Here is a 23,283-nt window from a genome sequence, read left to right on the forward strand (position 1 = left end):
GTATCACTGTTCTCTTGACACGCCTATAAAAACATTTCTCTTTACTAGATCTAAGTGGTTATCTAAGCAGTTAGCACAGTTGTTACTTTTTCTGTAAACTGTAAAAGTGTCACTTTTCATGGTTACTTGGCCCCTAGGTGGATTGGAAAATTGTTATGGCACTTCAGTCCAATTCCTCAATAATATGGTAACTAAAATGAAACTATTTCATTTCTTAAGTTCAGAAATATTATCCACCGAAAAGAAAGGCATCTGTTCATGGTTCTCAGGACTATTTTTCCCAAAGAATTCTGGAAACTCATTTCAGTCACACATTGAATTGTTTTTTGAAATCCTGCAGGCTAGAAATCAAAGAAGGTGGGAGAAAATGGGTGTTTATAACAAAAGCTTCAGTTCTGGGAAACCAGTGGCATTACAGAAAATTAGCAGCTGTCTGTGGTTACGCACTGGCTGAATCTGACCCTAGGTGACATGGAAGTTCAGGCTTGAGAGACTTCAATGTGGCACCCTTCAACAGGTTAAAACTCATAGAAAGGTAGAATAACTGAGAAGAGGCAGACTTGACACAGTACCTGTTTCTAAGATCTTCTGTTTCAGTGTTATCCTTCAAGTAACACCTTATTATCTGTCTTGAAGTCTGATGTCTAACATCTTACTGAAGAAAAAGGGTCTCTTGATACTCAGTGCCTTCATCTCATCCTCATGAAAACTTTCAAATCTCCAGTTGATTCGGATTGGGCCCAGCATATCCACAGCAAATAGCAAACCCATTGCTCAACTTTTAGGCCCAGAACACCTGAGTAGGAGCAGCTGAAGATAAAGAAAACCCAACAAAATCATAGCCAGTCCCCTGAGCATAGATTGTGCTTGAAGTGGCTGGAGGGAGTATCTGTCAAGGGTGCCAATACCTTGATTTTGTGATCAAGGTTAAAACCTGGGAGTCAAGAGGCTCCACATAATCCACAGCCTTCCTGTCATCTCAGCCAAGGCACTTAACAACCTGTTGATTTACTGCCCAGTAAAATGAGTAATGTTTCACTGCATCTTGTAATAGTGCTGTGAAACACACTTTTTAATGCTCATGCAATATTGGAATATCACTGTTATTTCTAAGTATTACACGAGGGATAGAGATTCCCTCTGAGATGTGACTGCATGCCACTCGGCAATGATGATCCATACACCCAAGTGTTGACAGTGACAGTTGACAAGTCAGAAGGCTGCAGACAGGCTCAGCTGGATTCAAAACAAGTCCACAACACATGGTTATGCAATAAGGATTAGACTGCACATCTCTTGACTAACATGCATGCTTTGCTACCAGATTACTTCATCTCTCACAAACTAATTATGATTTCTTTATGGAAGGAATACCACTCAACGCTTCTTCTTAGGCTGCAAAAAAACCACATGGATTGAAATATAAAATATAAGCAAACAAAATAATTGGCCATAGAAAAACATACTGTATCTGCTTGAGTGAACTGAAAGAAACCCAGTTGTGTTAATAAAGCTTTGATCTTATTAAATTTTCAAAGCAATTTTGTGAATGCAATGATAAACAGGCATGAGATGTCTCCTAGTACTAGAAGCAACAACTTCACTAGTCACTCACTCAAAATGATCTTCCTGTCTGACACTGAAGTTCTGCTTTGCCTCAGCTTCATGGCATCAGGAACAGACAATGAATAAATGCACCTTATCAACAGCAATTCCAGCAAAGACAAGCTTACAAAATGCTCTCTCTGAAGGAAACCACAATGGACATGGGCATAGTACAGCTCAAGGTGAAGGTAGAAACATAAAAACAGGCATAAATCAGTCATGCTCCTTTTTCACAGTTCCACAATCTTTCCTTTGGCACCAGAGGCAGACAACATCAGAGCCAACTACACGTTGTGGTCGTTCCCTTTGTAACTGGTTCTCCACTCACCTTTGGTCAAGCTTGCTACTGCAGCTGTCTGGTTCAAATCCTTCTAAGATGGGCTGCCTCCTTCTCTCAAAATCATTCATCACCTGTTCATAAAGAAAAGCAGAGCTCCCTTTTGCTTTCTGAACTACTGCTCTTGTACTTTCAAGGCTGTAAGCAACACATGAGTCATTATCAGTAACAACTGAGAGAGGGAGAACAAAAGAACTCAGTTCTTTCCCACAAAGAAACTTCTGGCACGCTTGTTAACACCTTTTTTGATAAATGCTTTCATACATGTCCAGGGAATGTGATGTCTGATTAGTGGTTCAGAAGGACACTTGGCAGGTGTGCACCAACATCATACTGAGAGATGATTTACACTTGAATGCACAGTTTACCTACAATCAAACTGGAATCCAAGGTGCTTTGGTAACAAGTGCAAAAGGGAGCACTACTAGCACAAGCCCTCCTGCTCACACAGTACAGTGAATGCCACTCACAACCCAGATACTTAAAGGAGAAAGACAAAACTGAGTGTGAACCAGGTTGAAAAGTTTCCAAAGAGTGTAAAGACAGTGTGCGGAAAGGACTGCTGGATTTCAAGCCTCTAACCCAGCCTTGCAAAACACAAAGACATACTAAATACATTTCAGTGCTACATGAGACAACACAGTCCCTAGAAACTGTATTGGTACAGAAAAACTCATTGGAGGTACTCTAAATCACAGTGGTAATTTATTTATTGGTTTTAATGGTACTTCATAGAGAGAAAGCTAAGTATTAGTGAGAGCAAGCACAATTCAGTAATGGATCTTTCTTTACCAGTTCAGCAGAACATTGTGTTTTGCACTTACACATTTCTTTTTCCTAGAAATAAACACAGGTAAAAAGAAAACAAAACAATGATAATTTTTGTTGATCTATGGCACTATGCATATTAAATACAAGCAGAGATTTCAGTTGGTTCTTTTGGAGATTGTAGTCCTAAACATACTTAAAAATTAGTCATTTCAGCTCAGGGCCTTCTACTGGTTTTTCAGCATTTACAGCTCTTAAAATATGGTTCTATGTGACCTCATACAATCAAATAAAGTATGTTCATAAGGAACTTAAAAATTCTTTTAAAGTTGGGTGTTGCAGACATATTGAGATAACAAGCATTCACTTGATGGACTCCCTGTTCAATACAGGACCTTGTTTTAAGGCAAGAAGCTTGATTCTGGAACAAACTTCAAACAGATGGAAAACAACATGACAGGAACAAAAAATGAAGGACTGCACACTGTGCAATTTTTTTTAGCAAGTGTCACTTCATGTCGTGGTTTGAGAGGAAATGAGTTTTTGGGAGGTGGTGGTGGTCAAACCAATAGGTGCTCAGATGTGGATATTGACACCTGGTTTGACCATTGAGGATATGGATACGCCTCTGAGAACACAGGGGTTAAAAGCGAAGAACTCCCAGGGGAACTTTCTTCTTGGTTCCGGTGGATGGAGGAATCAGACCTCCCCTGCCCAGCTTCGGGCTGGGCGGGGGAGGAGAAGCCATGCGGCCGAGGGAGGTGGGCCGGAGCCTTGGGCAGAGGACGGGAGGCGATGGCTTGGACAAGAGTGAGTTCCCCACAGAGATGGAAGGGTGGAAGAACTCAGAAAGGTGGCGGGCAGCCCCCCCTCCTCGGGAGAGAGAGAGAAGGAGAGAGGTGCCAGTGCTACCTTGAAACTTGATAAGCACCGGCCTGGCCGAGGAAGAGAAGAGGGGGGACGACAAGGGAAGAGTGCGCAGTGAGCTAGTGTGGGAGTTCAAAATGAGCAGAGACTGTGATTTTAACCCTTCTGTGGGACGGTGGAAACCTGGCAAATGCTGATCCTCCGGGAGTCGAAGGAGGAGAGAAACGGATAAGAGGAAATGTGCAAGTGTGATGAGAGCTGTGCAAGTGGAGAAGGACTGAGAGATGTTGAGAAAATCCTAAGTGGAGGAGATGATGGAGTGGCTTTTGGCTGGACTTTTCTTGTATAGCCATGGACAGAACCTTTTCCTGTAATACAGAGACTGCATTTTAGGGGGAGGCGGTGCCAAAGGAGCGATGTGAGCGGAGACGACAGGTGATGAGTGATGGTGAGACCCCTCGGCCCCAGGGGGTGAAATATTGGGGGGGACTGGTGTCCTGAAAAGAGGTGAGAGACTGTCGTTCTCTTCTGGAACTGGGCAAGGCATCCTTGAAAGGGGAAACCCTAAAAGCAGCTCTGGTCCATGTGCAGTGGTGAGAGCACTGAACATGGAAGGAAGAAGTCACGACGTGTGGTGCTGAGTGACGGGGGATTGGCCTGTGGCACAAGGAGGGCTCCTCTCTCCTTGATGAAATGAGAGGTGATTGTCGGAAGGGTGGAGATGGACTGAGTTGATTATCTGAAGGGTGATGGACTGGGAAGAGATCTAAGGTTTTGTGTCATTCTGTGAGAAATTGAGTGGGGGGAGGAGAAATGTTTGAAAGGTTTCCATTCTGCTCTGTGTGTTAATTTTATTGTAGTTACATGATAATAAAGTTTTTTCCTTGTTTACAAGTGGAGGCCTGCTTTGCTCTGTCTCTGATCACATCTCACAGCAGACACCAGGGGAGAATGGGTTTTCATGGGGGCACTGGCATTGGGCCAGCGCCAAACCATGACACTTCACTATCAGGAATGGGCTATGGCAGCTAACAGCAACATTTAAGAAAGGCAAAGCCAAGGATTATTTTGTATTACATAATCCAGAAGAAGGGGTGGAATAACCTAACAAAAAATGAGAAATGGCCTTGAAAAACAAGAGCCTCTAAAAAATGTCAAGCTTCTTCTCTGCCTGTAGCTTTTTATACTTATCCTTTTTGATTAGAGTGGATTTAGTGGGCCTTTGCAAACCTCATGAAGTTCAACAAAGACAAGTTCAAGGTCCTGCATATGAGTCAGGGCATTCCCAAGTAGTGATTTTATCCATATTAATTTATATATGTCTTGTTACCTCAGAGATTATGAACATCAGGTGGTTTAGTGATTTCCTTTGTCCATGATTCACCTCATAAAATAACATTACTTGTTACACTTACGGGGGAAAAAAAGTCCTTCCCATCAAAGCAAACAGCATGATTAGAAAACAAAAATCAGTGGTCTACTAACTCAGTGCTACAGGTGCATGGTGACCAGTCATGACCAAAGAGCAAATAAGCCTCCTGGCCCTTTTGTATGAGGCAGTAACCTTTGGAGGCAGAGTCGGGGACCAGATGGAAGCAAGGTCCCTTCAGTTCCTGGTGTCTAAACCAACAGGGTTTGCAAAAACAGATTTTCAGTCTAGTGGCTAGGCCTAGTCACTGTGATTATATTCACATTAGTAAATTAAACAAGTCTGGGACCAGTCTCTGCCCCTGAGGCCAGCTGGCACATGGCATCCAATGTCCAGTCTATGAAAGCCTCAATAAGTCTGTGAAAGCACAGTCTGCCTATTTGTAATGTATCCCCTAACCCACACCCTGGAATATTTTGGGATACTGCTCATTGGCCCAGGCTAAAACCATGTAAGGATTATGAGAATCAGCTGAGTTCGGTGCTCAGGAACATCCCTGACACTGTTAAATTTCCTGGTATCGGCAGAGCTTTAAAGAATCTTTACAGTTTCCACACTTTGGTCTGTACCAATGCCCTCACCAAGTACCCGTGGCAAGAGCCCTCACAGGCAGTGGCATTTCTTGCCCCGAAATCAAAGGCTCCCAGGTGTATTGTCTAAGAGCTCAGACTCTGGGCACTGAGCAATTCCCCTGCTGCTGTGATCCCTGGCTCTTCCCTACTGCCCATGCACCGGGATCTCTCTCTGCACACCAGAGTTGTTCTCTGGTGCAAATCCTGCCTCTGGCATACAACTGCTGGGAAATGTAGCCAGAAAGGGGAAATGTCCCAAACCTCCACAGCCGCTTGCTAAGAAAAGCTGTGCTGAAGCTGTGCCTGAGCTTGCCAGGGCCTGCTCAACAAGGATTTTCTGTACGGAGGCACTATGACTACTTTTACTTTCTGTATTTCCAGTGCACCTTTAAATGTCAGACTAATTTTGGGGGAAATCAGCTGAACCACAACAGAGAAACAGGGCACACAGATTCCCTGGTATATTGTTACCTGAACTACAGATTCAGCTCCTCTGCAGTTATCATTAACGTTAATGTGGATGGAAGCGTTTGCCAGCATTTTCCAGCATGATAATGCCCAATTTCACCCCTGCAAAACCCATCCAAGATTCTTGGCATGTTGATACCCTCCGAATGACTCAGCCTGCCATAGAAAAAGGAAGTGGATGAGGGAATTTTAGGAAGGAAAGGGGCTGAAACCGTACACACAGCTAAGAACACTGAACTGCATACAGAAAAAAACAGGAAATACAAGGGCTTGGGCAAAGAAGGAAAGTAGGAATACAAACAAATAGGAAAGAAAGTACAAAGACTGATTTGCATGGAAGGGAACATGGAGAAAAGGATGTGGAGGGATTCTGAAATGAGAAGAAAAGAAAATGGGACAAATCAGACAAAAGGGAAATTATATGTGTCCTGGTATAGAGCAGGCAGGAGCATGAGGGAATCTTGTTCAGGGAAGAGAGAGCATACACAAGGACAATCTGGAATGAGACAGAGCCACCAATGCCACCAAGAAGAAGAAACTGATGAGCCTAAGCAATTCAGTACGAAAAAACTATAGGTTGTAAAGTGAACTTTAAGAGACATTTCAGGCTTGAACACTCGTTTTTACAAATTACAAAATTAAGGGCTTGAATTTAATAGGAGATCTACTATTCTCATCTCCTTGCGGCAAAATACAAAATAAAGCTCCTTCAGGAGCACACCAAAAGCAATTGTTTGGAATGGCACTACCCTCTAGTGGTCAAAAAATACAGTTATAAGTACACCGGGAAGTAAAATATTCACAGCTGGTCATACAGATAACTAAAAGATACAATCAGTTCCAATCCACACTCCAGTAATCCACCTGGAGACCGTCTGTTAAATCAAACATCTTATTAGTCTGCTTTAAAATGACAAATTCATGACGGTCATATGCACAAGAAACTGTCCAGGGCTCTGAAAGAGACCGGGGTTTTTTTTCTTCCAGATCACATCTACAGAATATAATTGCTGGGAAAAGCAGTTGTTGCAATGCATAGTTTTCATGGAGGTGTTTTGAGACTTATGTAATGACTTAAAACAGTCATGTCTCCTGCCTTGCCTCACTCAGGTTTTTTTGACATCTACTCTTGTGCAAGCAGTAAAAGCCAAATACTAACTGCTCTGTCATTTTCTCCTTTCCTCTCTTTATATCACCACTGTTCAACTGCTGTCTTTCCCCTCTCCTGGTAAAAAGAACCCTATTTCTCAAAGACAAATGCACCTTCTAAATACTCTTTTATCACCAGACTTCTTCAGCCCAGATGTCTCGATGGCTCAACACTTCTTGAAATGAGGAAGAGCTTGTCTTGTCACTCCCTTCTAGAGAAACAATTCTTTATGTTTCAACTTTGATCTTTTTGGTAGGTTGACCTTCAACTAAAAGCTGGCTGTTGTTGCTTGGAAGTAATAGATTTGTGTATTGCCTCCTTGAGGACCTTGATCGGGTAAAAGTCATTCCTGCGAGGTCTGATACACTGTCATTGATGCCACCTTGTGGCAAACGTACTGGATATTGGAATTCTGGAAAAACATCCAGCATCTGCCCCTCCTTGCAGGTGCATTGAATAGCACAGGTTAGTGCTGCTTGCAGTGCTTCCATTTTAGAGTTCATAAAATCAGTATTTGGACACTCCTAAAACCATATCATCAGTCTGTAAAAGAAAGGGGGAAAAGTAGTAAGAAGCACCACAAAACACATTTATTTTTGTTTTATTAGGGTGAAAACTAAATCAGTATAACCAATGACACATGGCACAACCATTCATGTGCTCAGAGCTTGGGAATTTTTTTCTCTTTTCCCACCAGAAGAACACTCTGGCAAGAGGTACAACCCATTCCAAATATTGTGAAACAGCACTGCAGGGAGAGACTGAAGGAAAACTCAGCCCCAGCCTAACTGGACAGGAAGCATTTCCCAGTTACCTCATGCTGGGCTCACCCTTCTCAGTTACCAGGCCCAAAGAATTATCCTAAAGGAGCCCATGCTTATTTTTTCCAGGACAGTCCTGATGCCATTTGGGCCCTGCTATGAATGCCAGCATTACCACATTCAGCAGAATGAGGCTGATGCCTATTTTTAGCACTGCTTCCACTGGAGAAGCCTGAGAATCAGCACCTGCTTCCTCCGGGCACTCTCTCAAACACCCATCTCCCAGCAAGGGAGTGGGAGGAAGAGGCTGAATCAATCTGTGCACCTGCGTTTTGCACCACCGGGTTCCCAAAAAACACAGGAAAGAAATCCCTTCTCATTAAAAAATGTGGTAAATGTAAAAATTTTCTTAAGAAAGGATGTTCCTTAATGTTTGATCTTTGTATATTTCAAGCCTGATCAACAAGAAAGGAGGTTTTATCCATGAAACAGAGCAGCCAACAAGCTCTAAGTGATGTCCAGGTGTTAGAAACACAAATTAATTGTCACTAGAATTGCCTTGTAAAGGTTTAGAGCTTAACATGTTTCCATGACCTCAGACCTAGGGGGAGCTTAGGAAGAAGGATGTACTGCTGATAGTGGACACAACATAGAATTTACGGGCCACAGGGACATTTAGCAGAGCTCACAAGATAAGGAAGAAACTAATAAAGACAACTCAGCATCTGTGCTGAATCAGCTCCAACTGGGTAAAAGGTAATTCTGGCAGGGTGAGATCCCGACCACCAGCTCACAAACCCCTGACCCAAGAACCACACCGACTCAGAAAAAATTAACACTGAGCATGCAGACTAATTAGCATGAGAAGTGAGAGAATCATTAACCAATAGAAGATAGAGTACTAATTAATAAGAGAACTATGCAACTTGTAGTCGGTGAACAAATCTTATGAGGAGTGGCTGAAGGCGCTGGAGGTGCTTAGTGTGGAGAAGAGGAGGTTCAGGGAGGACCTTATCTCTCCACTGCTCCTTGAAAGAAGACTGTAGCCACGAGGGGGTCGGTCTCTTCTTCCAGGTAACAAGTGAGAGGATGAGAGGGCATAGGCTTTAGCTGTGTCAAGGGAAGTTTATGCTGGACATCAGGTAGAATTTCTTCTCAGCAGAAGTAATTAGGCACTGGAGAGAGCTGCCCAGGGAGGTGGTGGACTCTGCTCCTGGAGGTGTTTAAGGAAAGACTGGATGTGGCATTCAGTGCCATGGTTTATTGACATAGCGGTGTTTGGACAGGTTGGACTTCATGTCATGTTAGAGGTCTTTTCTAACCTAATTGCTTCTGTGATTCTGTAATTCCTGTGTGTGCTACAATGTATAAATAGTAAAAAAAAGTTCTGCTAGTTGGCGTGCTCCTTTTGCTGAACACCACCGAGCACGCAGGCTTGCGTAACTCTACATAAATAACCAATGTCTCTCTCTCGAGCTCGCTGCAAACCGCGGGGCGAGGGATGTGATCCCCGCCGACAGCCGGGGCCGAGCCCGGTGCCGGCGCCGGCCCCGCCGAGCTCCCGCTGCCCGCCCCGGCCGCTCCCTCAGCGCCCCGCGCGCCCGCCCGCATGCGCGCTGCGCAGCGCCCGCCGGAGGGGGCGGCGCGGCCGAGCCCGTGCCCGGCTCCGCGCTGGGGCTGGAGCCGCTCCCGCCGCCGCGGACACACCGCAACGCCGATCCCGCCGGGAAAATCGGCTCCCCTGCCGTTCCCCCGCGGCCGGGAGCCGAGGCCCTCGCTCCGCTCCCTGTCCTCCGGCGGGCTGAGGGGACAGGGGAGCCCGGTCCGTCCCGCGGCGGAGGGGCTGAGGGGGCAGCAGAGCCCCCGTGCCCCCGCTCCCCTCCCCGTGCTTTTCCACCGCAGGGAGGGAGCTTCCCTGTCCTAACCCGTGCCCTGGCAGGAAGCGGGATCCCCCTGCCCTCAACCCTGCCCTTTGCTCCGCCGAGCGGAGGGTGAGTCAGGCTCCCGGCAGGTGCCAACAGAAGCTGGTTCCTACCTCCAAGGGAAAGCGGGGGCATTTTCCCTCCGTCTCCTGCTTTCTTTCTCCCCGCAGGTGGTGGGGCTGGACCTTCCGCGAGCCCTCGGGCCTGTGAAGCTCCGGGCATGGCTGTCGGTGGGGTCGGGAGCTCCCTGCTGCTGATGTCCGGCGTCGTGGTGACCGTGGGGCTGTGCCGGAGGCTGGCCCGGCGCCGGCTGCGCTCCCGCCCGCTCCTCTTCGCTTTCCTCGTGGAGATGTTCAGCACCTTCCAGATTTGCGCCTGCACGAACGAGCTCAGCCTGCTCGGCAACGTGGAGCCGAAGCCGCACACCGCCCTCACCCTTACCTACGGCTTCACCGTCCTGCACGGCCTGACCCTCGCCGGCAGCACATGCAATCCCTGCGGGACCCTGCAGCCCATGTGGGGCGGCGGGACGTCGCTCAGGATGGGGGGACTCAAGATCGCCGCTCAGTTCGTGGCTGCCGTGCTCGCCAGAGTGTTCATGCACTTCATCTGGAGGCTGGAGATGGCAGAGCCACATCTTGGAGCACTCTCACAGGGCTGCAGCAGCCCCATGCAGACTACAGAGATGCAGGCGTTCTGCATAGAACTGCTCTTTTCTGTCGTTTTCCAGCTGGCCGTCCTGCAAGCCGAAAGCGTTAATCCCAAATACAGAGTCCATTTAATTGCTCTTCTCATCACCATGCTCGTCTATGCAGGTTAGTCTTTTTACTTTTTCTTCTTCTGTTCCTGCAACAAAGTTGTAATGGAAGGCGTTCTTACTGTTTTCTTAGAAGTGTTAAGATGCAAAATGCTTTTTCTTCAATTACACTTTCCTTGAGGATTTCTTTTTGTATCGTCCTACGTATGCAAAGTTCATTTGCTGTTTATATAAAGTTTGCCTGGTTGCATTCCAGGCAGGTACGGGGTTAAGAAAGAAATGAGTTATGCAGTTAGAGTGATGTCAGGTCTGCAAGTACATATGGTTAAGTGTTAAAATATCTCAGTGAAGGATTGTTTCATAATCCAACTATTTATACAGCGTGAGAGATTTCATACTATGTGCTCTGATTACTTAAGTGACATTGGGAGAGCACCGCTGGCTGCATCAGGAGAAAGTGCTGATTGTGCAACAGCAAGGTACAGACTGGTAGGTAATATGGAAGCTCTGCATTTAAATAATGCATAATTCATATCAGTGCAGTTTGTTTAACTACTTCCTTAAATCAGAAGCAGGAATGGTTATTTGTAGAATGCATACAGAAATAATACCTCATGAGACCAAATGTAAAAAAAGGGGAAAAAATTAGGTGCCTGTTTTATTAGAGCCTCCCTTGTCTGTAATGCCATGTGTGTCCATATAGGTAGCCTTTCGCTACCTGATTGTCACCCGTGCATCCCCTCTGGACCAATGGGAAGGGAGAGGTGAGGGGACTCAGTCTGAACTGTTTCTTCTGACTGTTGATGTTCCTCTTGTCCCCACTGAAGTGACAAGAGTTGTTAAGTCACTTCAGGACTGCCCTGCTGGGAGTTCTTTTCCTTCTGGCAAGGAAATTGTGTAGCTTGGAGAAATGAAAGACATGATTACAGAACTCTTGCTGTTGTTACTGCCCCCACCACAGAAAGTCATCTAGGGAATCACCAAATCCCTTTGAGAGAGGGAGATCACTTCTCTTACCTGCAAACATCCGGGATGTCATTGATGCCTTGTCCTAAAGGCTTAGCTGTATTGATGCTATTTAATGTAATAGCATCCAGAACAGTGTACAGTCCCATTTTTAGTAAAAAAGTAAAAAAAAAAAAGAGTAAAGTAAAAATCCTTATTCATTATCTTTAGCTGAGAGTAGCTAATATCTAAAAGATAAAAGTCTCTGGGGAATTTTGAAAATTAACTTAGCAATTTGAACTACTTTCTAAAAGCAGAAGCAGGGTGTCAGTGCATTTGAGGACATTAAATATATTTCTGAGTTGCTTGGTGAAGTGTAGCCAAATATCCTCCTCCCTCTTCTACAAGCATAGAAATCTGGATTCCCAATTCCTAACATTCTTTTCCTGCTTAGCAAACAGTCATATAAAATAATACGTGTCACACTGCCTTCGTTTTAGCTAATACATACAAAGAATTCACTCCCAGTGTCATTGGCCAGGTTCCTATCTTTTCCTAGCAGAAGGCTAAGCGTGCACGTGAAGGCTGAGTGTACCAAGTGCCCTTCTGTGCCATAAACTTGGGCTTGTTGGGACTCCCTGGTGCAATCGATCCGCACGTACTTCTAGGAAACCTCAGGCCTCTTTTGCATCGTGTGCACAACACCCCGTGCTACCTGGACATTTTTCTTTGCACTTCTTTAAAACGACAATCTGCTTGTCTACTATAAAAATATACAGGTATTCAGATCCTGTCGTGGCTGGGGCGGTAATGAGGAGCCTGTAAGTGGCCACAGACAGTGCCTGCTGCACATATCCCGTATATCCTGTGGATGTCACGGCATAGCCCTAGCCACGTCTGTCCCACCTGTGCTGCTTACACGCAGTAGGGAGAGTCACTTACAAATCAGGAGTCACAAATAGTGGCCTCCAGCAGGGTGGGTTCTCATCTGCAGGCTAAGACAGACATGCATAATTTAGCTGGGCTGGATCACTCTCAGGAAATCTTCTGCACCTCTTAGTTTATGGTTTATAGGTCTGCCATGCACCTTACTCCAACAAATAACATCAGGCTATACACTATTTTCAAAATCACAAGCTGTTACTTTAGTTTTTCTTATACTTTTTCATATTTAAAAATATTTGGATTTTGTTTTTACATTTAATCCTATGCAAACCAAATTTTTATAGTGGTACATACTGTACACAGAATCTCCAATACCGCTTCACTGTTTTTTCTACTAAATAAAGACAAAAAAAAAGAACATTATGTCTTTACATATTACTCTTAATAATGATTCATTAGCTAAGAATACAGACCATATACAAGATGGTAAAGAATATTTTTGGATAATTCCTTTGGGAAAATACTTATTTAGGGGTTAAAAAAATACACCTTTTGAGGGCTTTTTCATTTACAGGCAGCATTACAGTTAGGTCAGAATCATACGAAATTGGTTAGATTTTTCTGAACCTAACATATCAAGGTACAAACGACATACATATTTTTAATTCTGAGTTTCTTCCTAATTTTGGCCTTTAATAAAGGCAAAAAGGTAAAAATACTTTCTCATGCACTGTGTGGCATTACTTCCCCTTTTAAAGTTTTTATGCACACCCCATCAAAGAGATTACACTTCTTCTGCCATAAAATAATTTGTCTTTTCTGTTATACACAGAGGAGCTAAATGAATAATTTTAATAGGATTATAGTGGTGCCCCTGACCTATGGTTGATATTCCAGTAGTTATTAGTAATGAATATTGAAACATACAGCAGTTAGAACTCTGTCTAATGCTCAATGTTCATCAACTGCATCCTGAGAGTGAAGTTCTGCTTTCAACTGTACATTTGTGGATATAACAGCAGAAGCAGTGGAGTCATAAACAGATTAAAACAAAGTAAATTATTGTAGCTGGGCTCCCTGGCAACCGTAGACATTGCTAATATGTCAGTGTGCAGAAAAACAGACTGCACCGTAAATCTGACTTGTTCTTGAGAACAAGTGTAAAACCATAGTAAACTGAGTCGGCAAACAGAGATTAAAATTTTCCTTAACTGTAATAATGGTGAAAGAAATAATAAGGACAATATGGAAAGAGAAACACAGAAGAAGAGAATGACAAAGACCTTACTAAAACTTTGGATAAATGATTGCACATTCATAGCAAATGAGGATTACAGGAGCAGGGTATTTGTACAAAGTTCAAAGCTCATACAAGCTTATTTGAGGAGATGTCAAGAGTAAACTGTAAGGAATTATACAGATGCAATTATAGAATATTTTATGGTAATAGGTTAATAGATAAAACAGGTATGGGCTGGTTAGTAGCTAACAGTACAAGAATACAGGTAATTTAGCTATGAGTAATGCTTTTTCTGCAGAATTGCAGTGAGAGGAATAACATATGTCAGAATTAAGCACACTTAGCTCCAGGTTCATCTGCAGTGTAATTACAGTTTAGCCCCCAGGGTACTGTGTTTGGATCTTGTTATTTAGAAAATGTTTAGGCAGCTTCATTTACATCTGAAATCAGAGGCAAGGAAAGGAAAGATGCTTGACTTCCTTCTACAAGACAGCGGAGTGGCACTTGCTTCTATTTTCTCTGAACAACATATGGAGTTTTCCCACAGTTCATATACCATGTGAAAATCCTAACATTCTGTACATTGATATAATAATATTAGTATTCTTATAAGAAAGTATAGCGGTCAGCTTAGCAAGAACACTACTTGACAGTTTTTTCTTTTGTCTTGCATATGTGTTTCATGTGACACAAGGCTGTAATGTAACGGCTTATGTAATTTCTGTCTCCTCTAAAATCATGATACAGAAATAGCTTCTAGTTTTATCAATAGAAACATTCAGCATTAGCCAGACCTATCTCTTTAAAGAATATTTGCTAGAAAGAGATAAAGGAAGTTATAGCTTACCCTTCATATGTTTTAAAGCCTTTGAGAAAACAGTTAAACCTGTCTACTGAGTTATCAGGTGAATAACTTCAGAAGAGTTTTACCTGTTCAAACTGTTTCTGCTAATTCATTTTATTTCAAGGTGGAGAGTTCTTGTAGTATGGTGTAGTATTCTTTTGAATTTAAAGTAAGTATTTAAAAATATGGTTTGATTTCATGCTGTTTACATCTTATTGCAGGTGGAAATCTCACAGGAGCAATATTTAACCCAGCACTGGCGTTTTCATTACATGCAGATTGTTTCTATGACAAATTTTTGAGTTACTCACTAGTATATTGGCTAGCCCCATGCTTAGGTAAGTTCTTAACACTTTACGTGTTTGAGAAAGTGTTATTTAGTACATGGTTCATAAATCAAGAAATAAGCGTTCTTTATTTGAGAGTGTTTGACTTTTGCATTAAATAAATCCAGAAAATAGTAAATTATAATGTATGTGTTGAAATAATTTTGAAGTGTGGTTTTGTTTTGCAAATGCAGGCTGTGTATTTTTAACATTTTTTAATGCTCTGTGTAGAGCGTCTGCAGCACTGTTTAGTGAATTACAGAATTATTTGGATTGGGAGGGACCTTTAAAGATCATATGGTCCTTACCTGAAAGTAAGTATCAGCCTGATTAACTTCAAAAAGAGAAACATACTGGTTACCACACAGTGTCTGTCTTGTTTTGTGACAGTTTACGAATCATGGGGATGATACATTTCAGAAAAAAACCTACCCACAGGTATTGGGACAAGTGCCTTAAATATGCTTTCTCAATTACTACTTTTTTGATATTAAATCTTTTATCCCCACAGTGTCTAAGCTTTGCAGTTCTCATTCTGTGTTTTTCCCCTAGCCACTAGTCTGCTCTTAGTTTAAGAATAAGAAGTGTTAGCAACTGGGCTTTTCCTAAGTTAAATTCTGGTTTTAATTTGGAAGATATTGATTTTGACTTCTAGCTGTGTGCAGATGAAAATGGTCCGTGTGATACCTCATGCTGTTGTTTGTTTACAGTTGGTCCCTACAAATCTTGAGCTTTCTGCTTAGGGTATATAAAGAAGCAGTCTGCTAATCCCGAGTTCTTTCATGACTGTTAATCCTATTAGAAGGTACAACAGTGATGAAGACAGAACAGGATGTAAAATATACACAGGAAACACTGGAAAGTGATCCTGTTATGACCAAAACCTTCCTTTTCTTGAGTTCATGTCTGTGCATGTTCTACTTGCCTTGACTCTCAGTCAGCCAAAAACAAAGACGGAAGTTCAAACCTAACTAAAATTCACTTTAATATAATCTTGTTGAGTTAGATCTCTAAACAGGATGACTGAACAATAGAGTAAGCTTGATAACTGTTCAGTGAGTAGTTAATGAAATGTCATAGGCAAAGCTGATCGGCACTGCTCGGGTCCTGACAGACCACATAATATTTCTCACATTTCAGCTTTAGCTTTCATTAACCTATTTCAACCTCGTAACCATTTAAAGATTTCCCAGGTTGTAAGTATATGAGATTTAATCTTTTGGCAAGTGATTTTAAGAAACAGGAGGCATTCTGAAACCCCATGTTCTACTTACATGCCAAGATGTGTCCTGCAGAACAGCTTTGCAGCAAACCTCCAGGTGATTTTTGATGTAAGAAAATCAACAGTTGCTAACCAAAATGGACCCATGACTTGCGGAACGTAGAATGTGATTAAGGAGCAATGTTACCTTTCTAGGAAAATTCATAAACAGTGGTTTGTCATTAGTTAACATCTAGAATATACCCACAAAATACATTGAATGCTGTCTCTTGATTTATGAGGGAAAGGAACTCCTCCAGACTGAGCAGTTGTAAAGAAGTGAATACTCAGGACACATCACTTCTTGCACAGTGTCACTACTGTAGCCAACATTTAGTGACAGATCTCAGGTCTGTGGATCACCTGAAGGACTGAGTAATCTATTTGTAATAAAAATATCTCATTACAGAATAAGGATGTTTCATGGATACATTTAAGAGACCTTATAAATCAAGACTTCAAAACAAATGTAGTATCCGAGGTACAAGTATAGAGGAGATTGCTGTATTTGAAAACTGAATTGATGAATACAGGAGTGCAGATCTACAAATTTTAACAGGAAGTGAATTTTTTCTGACACTTTTTGAAAAAAATAAAGTAATAGGAATAGAATTTTTTCTTTCACGATTGGACAAAATGATGAGGCATCTAGGAAAATTACCTATTATGATGACAAATTCTTCTGGAAAGAACCTCTAAGCAGAATCATGAAAGTAGGTGATGAGGAAAGGGATATTTTAAATTCAATTCTAAAAGTCACTTTCAGTATCCACACGTCAGCAGAAATGCTGTTTCGGACTTCCTAGAAACTGGCAGAGTCACAATGATATGCAAATCTGGTCTCTTACTTCTTCCAGCATCAGCCTCTCAGATGGTTAAATTACTTTGTTCTTACTTTGGGAAATTCTTTCAGAAGGCTTTTTTTTTGTGTTTTGCTGTAATAACTACCTCACAGTAGAACCACGGACTAAGATATCATGAAACTTAAAATTGCCAGTGGAAAGTGCAATATATTCTCATTTATGGCTGTGGCAAAAATCCACGAGGGCAAGGATATGGAGAGTGTTCAGAATACAACTGAATCCTGACCTGGCTGTAAGCACATCGTAAACAACGTTCTTAGAAAGGACACTTGGAAGATGAGGAAGACTGATTATCACTTTCACAAGACAAGGATGAAATGGAGGTTTTCTTTTAGGATAAACAAATCTACTGGCGGTTTATGGTCTTTGAGGAATTTAATCTTGAAACTGTAGTTAATTACTCTTTTCAAAATGGCTTCACCGATGTTCTGGTGAAGGTGATTCTCCAGCAGCATTAAACTCTGGATTCCTGCAATAAACATAGATGCCAGCAAGTGTTTATAACTTAGCACAGGCAGGCCTAAGGTCTGCTCTGTGAAGACAGACTCAGTAAGTACCAGGGAACAAAGATGGTTTCTGTTTTACTGCCAAAGGAATTCATGGTAGTCATCCAGGCATGATTATACTATCAGTAATCATGGGGACTGAGCTAATGCTGCTCTTCCAGTACCAGGGAGATGGCAGCTATGAATGGAAGAGTTGCTGACAAGATAGTCATGAGGTCAATAAAATGAAATGCTCTTTCCTGGACAGGTGCCAGCTTAGCATATCATAGAATTGTATTGTAGAGTGAGGGACATTAAAGATCATCCAGTTCCAACCCCCCTGCTAGGGGTAGGGACACCTTCCAGTGGACCAAGATACTCAAAGCCATCCAGCCTGGCCTAGCCTCCTGCTACATTTCTAACACTATAAAACCAGAATCAAGGTCCCCTTCTTTAGATCTGTTTTACTAGAAAGACTGATACTATTCCTTAGAAAATAAGTGCCACAACAGTCACTTAGCAGTAGATGAAAATGGAGGAGGTAAGCAAGGGAGAAGGCAACAGGTGAGACTTTGACCTTTCTGCTCAAAGGAGAGGCTATTCTGAGGCTGCCAGCAAGTTCAGAACACTTAAGCAAAGAAACAAGAATTCCAAGTCTGTGTCTAGTGTTAAGTGTTCAGTGTCTCAGGGACTTGGAAGCAAACAAAGTTTTCAACAAACAAATGGAAAACAAACTACTACTGTTCCCAGACCCTGGTCCTCATAGGGGTTTTCAGCTCCACAGACAGCATCTGACAGAGCGAAAACTCTTATGCAATGAGTAGTTGCAATCCCTCAAGTTCCTAGAAACTGTCAGTAATTATGTGTAATTCAAATCCTAAAGGGCCAGTGAGTGGTAATGCTGAACTTGACCTGCCTACAGAGAAGAATGGGTCCTGAATGTGGCCACTTGGGTTGTAGTTCTCACAAGAGTTCAGGGTGCAGAGGAAGAGTGGGAAGGTAAATAGCAGAGCTGTCTAGACTTTGGACTTCAAAACAAAATTCTGCTTATTTAGGGAATTGCTAAGTCAGTAGTAATTCCCGTGGAAACTGTTGTAAATGGGAAAAGGTGATTTTTAGAAAAAGCTCATGTGAGCTCAGTAATAGATTTAGATGTGCAGAAGGAATCTAACACATAGTGTTAGACTGGGAATTTGTACAAAAAGCCTTTCCCTGCTGGCTAGACAAAGAGCTTCCCTGCCGCAAAGGAGACTATGTAAGAAGTTGAAACTGGGAAAGGCAGCAAAGGAGGAGTATAAGAACTTTGCACAGGCACTTGGAAACAAAGCCAGGAAGGTTAGAGCTCAACTGGAACTAAGAGAAAAGATATGCAGAGTTACAAATACACTAATCACAAAAAAAGTCCAGAGAAAATGCAGCTCCATTGGTGGATGGGGGAAGACAACCTAGTGAGGGGTGGCATGGAAAAGGCTGAGGTACCACTCAGTCTTCCCAAGCAAAATTTGCTCCCAAACCTCTGTGTAAATCAGTAAGGTTTTGGAAAGGAAGCAATAAATAGGGAACAGTAAATGGGAACAACATATGTGATTGTGAATCCATTGACTCTAGCGGGATTCACCAAGAAATGAAGGTAGAGTTTGCCAATGTTGGAATTGTCCTTAATTTATGAGAAGTTACAGCAGTTGGAGGAGGTTCCTGCCAATGGGAAATGTGCTAATACTATGTCTGCTTTTAAAAAGGAGGAGATGGAAGCCAGGGAACTACAAACTAGTTGGTATCACTTCAGCCAGTGGGAAGATGGTGGAGTATCTAGTCTTGGAAGCTATTTCCAACCATGTAGACAACACGAAGATTAACACAGGAACAGTCAGCACAGACTTAGTGAGGGCCATCCATGCCTGACCAGCTTGGAGGCTTTCTGTGATGAATGCATTGGGAATGACAAAGGAGCAGGGATGTAGCGTACCTTCACTTCAGTAAGGTTTTTGAGACCACCTCCCACAGCGTTCTTGGTTCAAAGTGGGGTCACACAAAAAGACTGTTAGATGGAATAAAGATTGGCTAAACCACTGACCTCAAACTGTCACAATCAATGGGTTGACACCTGGCTGGTGGCCAACACCATGCAGAGTATGGCTGGTGTGATTATTGCCTCCTTCTTCTCAATGCCTGTGAGGTGACATCTGGAACATGGGTGGTTTGGAGTCCCCAAGTTTAAGAGCAACGTGTCAAAAAACAGGATCCAGGCAGCAGAGGACCACAGAGACAATGAAGGGCCTAGAGTACCTGATCTAAGGGGGAAGGCTGAGGGAACCAGACTTGTTTAGGCTGCAAAAATAAGATGAAAGCGTGTTTTAAGCACAGCCAAGCATTATTTCATGAGTAGTTACAAGGGTAATAGAGATTAACCATTCTCTTTGGCAACAAGTAACTGCAAGGCCACCAACTGGGGCATGGGAAGTTCAGCTTAGACTCCGGGAAAATATTCAGGAGGAAGGGTGCAGCAGCACCCTTGAAATTAGTTTCCTGGAGAAATGCTACAGTCTCCAGCACAGAGGTTTTTTGGACTCAGACAGAGAAAGTCTCACTGACCCATCCAGCATAGGCAAAGTCCTGCACTGAGTAGCAGACTGTACTAAACAGAATCGCTTTTAATAAGCTTTTTTTGTGATTTGAGAAGTTTCAAGCAGGATCCTCTTTGTCTCTGAAAGAATAATCTGATTTTTTTTACTGCGGGAAATAAACTGTATCTGGATGCCCTTCGGACTCAGTGATCCTTATGGGTCCCTTCCAACTTGAGATAGTATACAATTCTCATAAAGAAACTTCTATCTCTAAAATTTTTTCAGCTTCAGAATAAACCCTAAATCAGAATGATCTTCAAAAAAACACCCACCATCCTATACTCACTTGGCAGCACCTAAAAACTATGTGGTTATCAAAACAGGCACAGCTAACAATCTCAGGTGAGGGATGGAGTTTAAGCTGCTGGTTCAGTCATTTATACATCCAGCCACAAAGAAAGCAGCTCTGATCAGGAACAGGAAGGTGTCCGTGTTGGATTTACCCAGACAAACTCTCTGCCTTTGGCTTGGCTTACATAGATCAAAGCATTAACTGCACCAGGAAAAACAAGATTATTACCTCACAGGGAGCACTTGCATGGCCTGTTGAAGCTTCCTTTGCAAAAGGTACTGCTGTATTGTGTTAGAGACTCAAATACTTGAATGCAATGTTTATTTTCCATACCAGTACTGTGTCCTTCTCAAACGCATTTAAATAAAGGTCCTTTCTGTAACTTCTCATTTCAGGTACAATACTTGTGGTTTTTATATGGGATGAAATCTTTCCTCGGAAATCTTGAGACATGAACTCCAGAAATTTGGGAGCACTACACTAAAAAATATTTTCAACACCTGCAGACATAGAGCTTTCAGAGAACTGTTCACAGACTTCTGTGCCATCTTTATGCTGTATTTTCAGATTTCATGTTTGAAATATTTGACTTACCACTTTGTATTCAAATAATTATTTTGTAAATGAGTACTGGGATTTTGGGAATATCTGCCACCATTTTCAGTTAAGCCATATGAATGTGAAGGACTGTTAAAACACAATTTTGTCACTTTAGCCAGAAGTGCCGTTTGCTGACCTTTATTAGCATGCAAAACTAATTTTAGAGAAATACCCCATCCTTTCAAGGTTTGATTTTATTGGATTTCTTCCCATTGAATGCACCTGCAAAAAGGGAGCTGAAGATTTCTTATACAGACATCATTATATTCCTACTTGCCATATACGTACCTCTGAGAGGAAGAAAGGCTACACTACTCCCTAGAAGAGTCTCCACAGCTCTGTTCGAGAGGCACCCTACACCAAAATTAAAGCCTGTATGACCAACATTCTTTTAATAATGATAATTTTAATACCTGAGTGCAGGTAAGTAACCCCTCACTTCCTTCCAGGAAGGCTCTGTCACATCCTGGCCCACTGGAGACTGTTGAATGTTTACCTTGGTTGGAAAAAGCAGTAATAAAATACCATAAAATTCTGTAGACACACATCAAATGGTATTTTGGGCAAAACCCTTGACTTTTTATCAGCAATTACTGCTGCCTCTTCACATAGACACAGTATATAGGGATGCATCATGCAGTAATCAATTTGTCCTTGATTTTATGGAGCTCTTACCAACTTCTTTAAAAAACAAATGAATCTGCAATGCAGGAGAAAAAATAACAGAGATAAAAACTACAGGAAAGCTACATACACAAGCATGCCCTTTATAGCCCCAGCTGAGGCAAACACCACTGATGGGTACTACCCTCTGAAGCTCTGTTTCTAGCACAAGGTTTCTTCTTCTGGCTGGCAGCTTAATTTTTAAACATGCGAAAATATATTTCTCAAATTTAAGAGTAAATTCAATTTTTCTTTTTATGGTTACTTGGTTTGGAAGGAGAGATGGTTAACAAATTCTACAATGATCTCAGTATCATGTCCCTCACCTCATCATCCAAGTCACCTTACAAACCATATTTTAAAAGAAAGGAAATCAGATGGGGGGGGTTTTCACAGTAAACTGATGAAGTCTTTAACAGCTACTATTGTCAGCTATCTTTTTTGCAAGAGTTTGGGAAGTAAGTATTTCCATGTAATTTATTCCTTGTTGCAATAAAATATTTTCTCGTTTTATTTTTCCAAGGTACCTGTAAGATTATATTGCAAAATTAAATCAACTGTATGAACGTGCTTTACATACAAGAGTCCTATCCATGACCCTGTATTCAGTTATTAATAATAAAAACAATTAGCCTGCTAATATGCTGAGGAGAACTAGAACTGCTGGGTTATCATTCAGCAGCTCTTCAACCATAGTGTGAATAGATCTACCAAAGGAAAATTTGCCTTGTTAAAACTCTCCATAGCAAGGACCAAGCACACTGAGCCTGAAAATATGTGATCCTCTGAGAAAATACATATTTTTATACCTTTTTCTGCTTATAAAACAGATCCTTTTGGGGGTTTCTACCTTCCCTTTTTTGCTTTACTGCTTTTTATCTCTTTTACCTCCTCTTAAAGCCATCCATACTTAATAACCTTTTCCCCCCACTTTTTCACCTCATTTCTTATGGAAACAAGTCTTTCAAAATCTGAATGATTTGATGTCTCCTCTGAAGCCATGGAGCCCACAGGATAAAGGTCTCAAAAATAAACCTCAAAGAGCACCAAAATAGACAAAAAAAAAAGAGAAAAACAGATATGCAAACCTACAGGCAGCCAAGATTTGTTAGATTAGGGGCCCTACTTCCACATCCTTTTTGATGGCCTGCAAAAGCAAAGTCCATAAAGTGAAGAGGTCAAATCAGATCTGACTTCTCCATGTCTGCCTTGTTTGTTTTGGCACAACATATATTTTAAAAGAAATTGGTACAAATCTGTGTTATTAACAAGTAGCTGCTGTATTTACAGGCACTAGAATATAATTTTTTTTTTTAAATCACTAGGAATTAGACAAGCCTTAAATTGACTAAATTAATACAAAACAAAAGAAAAACAATGAAAGTAGCAGAAATAATGAAAAATAAACCTAAGCTAGGAAGTGAAGAATTTAACTGGTTTTAGTGCAGGCAAAAAGGAGTATTTTACATTTGAGCTAACGAATGCATATGAAGTCCAGAACACTTACACACAGCCGAAATACAAAATTTTATTGAAAATAAAACTTGTCAATCCACTCAAGACTCTTCTCAATGCTACCTTCAGCATTCATCCAGGTTTGTTTCTACCTCACCTCAATT

The 23,283-nt window shown here is 41.9% G+C and overlaps 1 protein-coding gene across 2 annotated transcripts; it reads left to right on the forward strand.

Moving 5' to 3' along the window:
- The first annotated feature begins 8,906 nt into the window (after nucleotides 1-8,906).
- On the forward strand, nucleotides 8,907-22,186 carry AQP11 (aquaporin 11). Of its 2 annotated transcripts, none has more exons than XM_038136549.1 (4): nucleotides 8,907-9,031; nucleotides 10,050-10,694; nucleotides 14,772-14,888; nucleotides 20,797-20,937. In XM_038136549.1, the coding sequence occupies exons 2-4, from the start codon at nucleotides 10,100-10,102 to the stop codon at nucleotides 20,847-20,849; spliced, it is 765 nt and encodes a 254-aa protein (XP_037992477.1). In that variant the 5' UTR covers nucleotides 8,907-9,031; nucleotides 10,050-10,099; the 3' UTR covers nucleotides 20,850-20,937. The 2 variants fall into 2 exon arrangements, with proteins under 2 accessions (XP_037992477.1, XP_037992469.1); XM_038136541.1 differs by lacking the exon at nucleotides 8,907-9,031 and adding an exon at nucleotides 9,813-9,948 and having other exon boundaries at nucleotides 20,797-22,186.
- Nucleotides 22,187-23,283: the final 1,097 nt, after the last annotated feature.

This window comes from Motacilla alba, chromosome 1 (assembly GCF_015832195.1).
Source record: "Motacilla alba alba isolate MOTALB_02 chromosome 1, Motacilla_alba_V1.0_pri, whole genome shotgun sequence".
Taxonomy (NCBI): domain Eukaryota; kingdom Metazoa; phylum Chordata; class Aves; order Passeriformes; family Motacillidae; genus Motacilla; species Motacilla alba.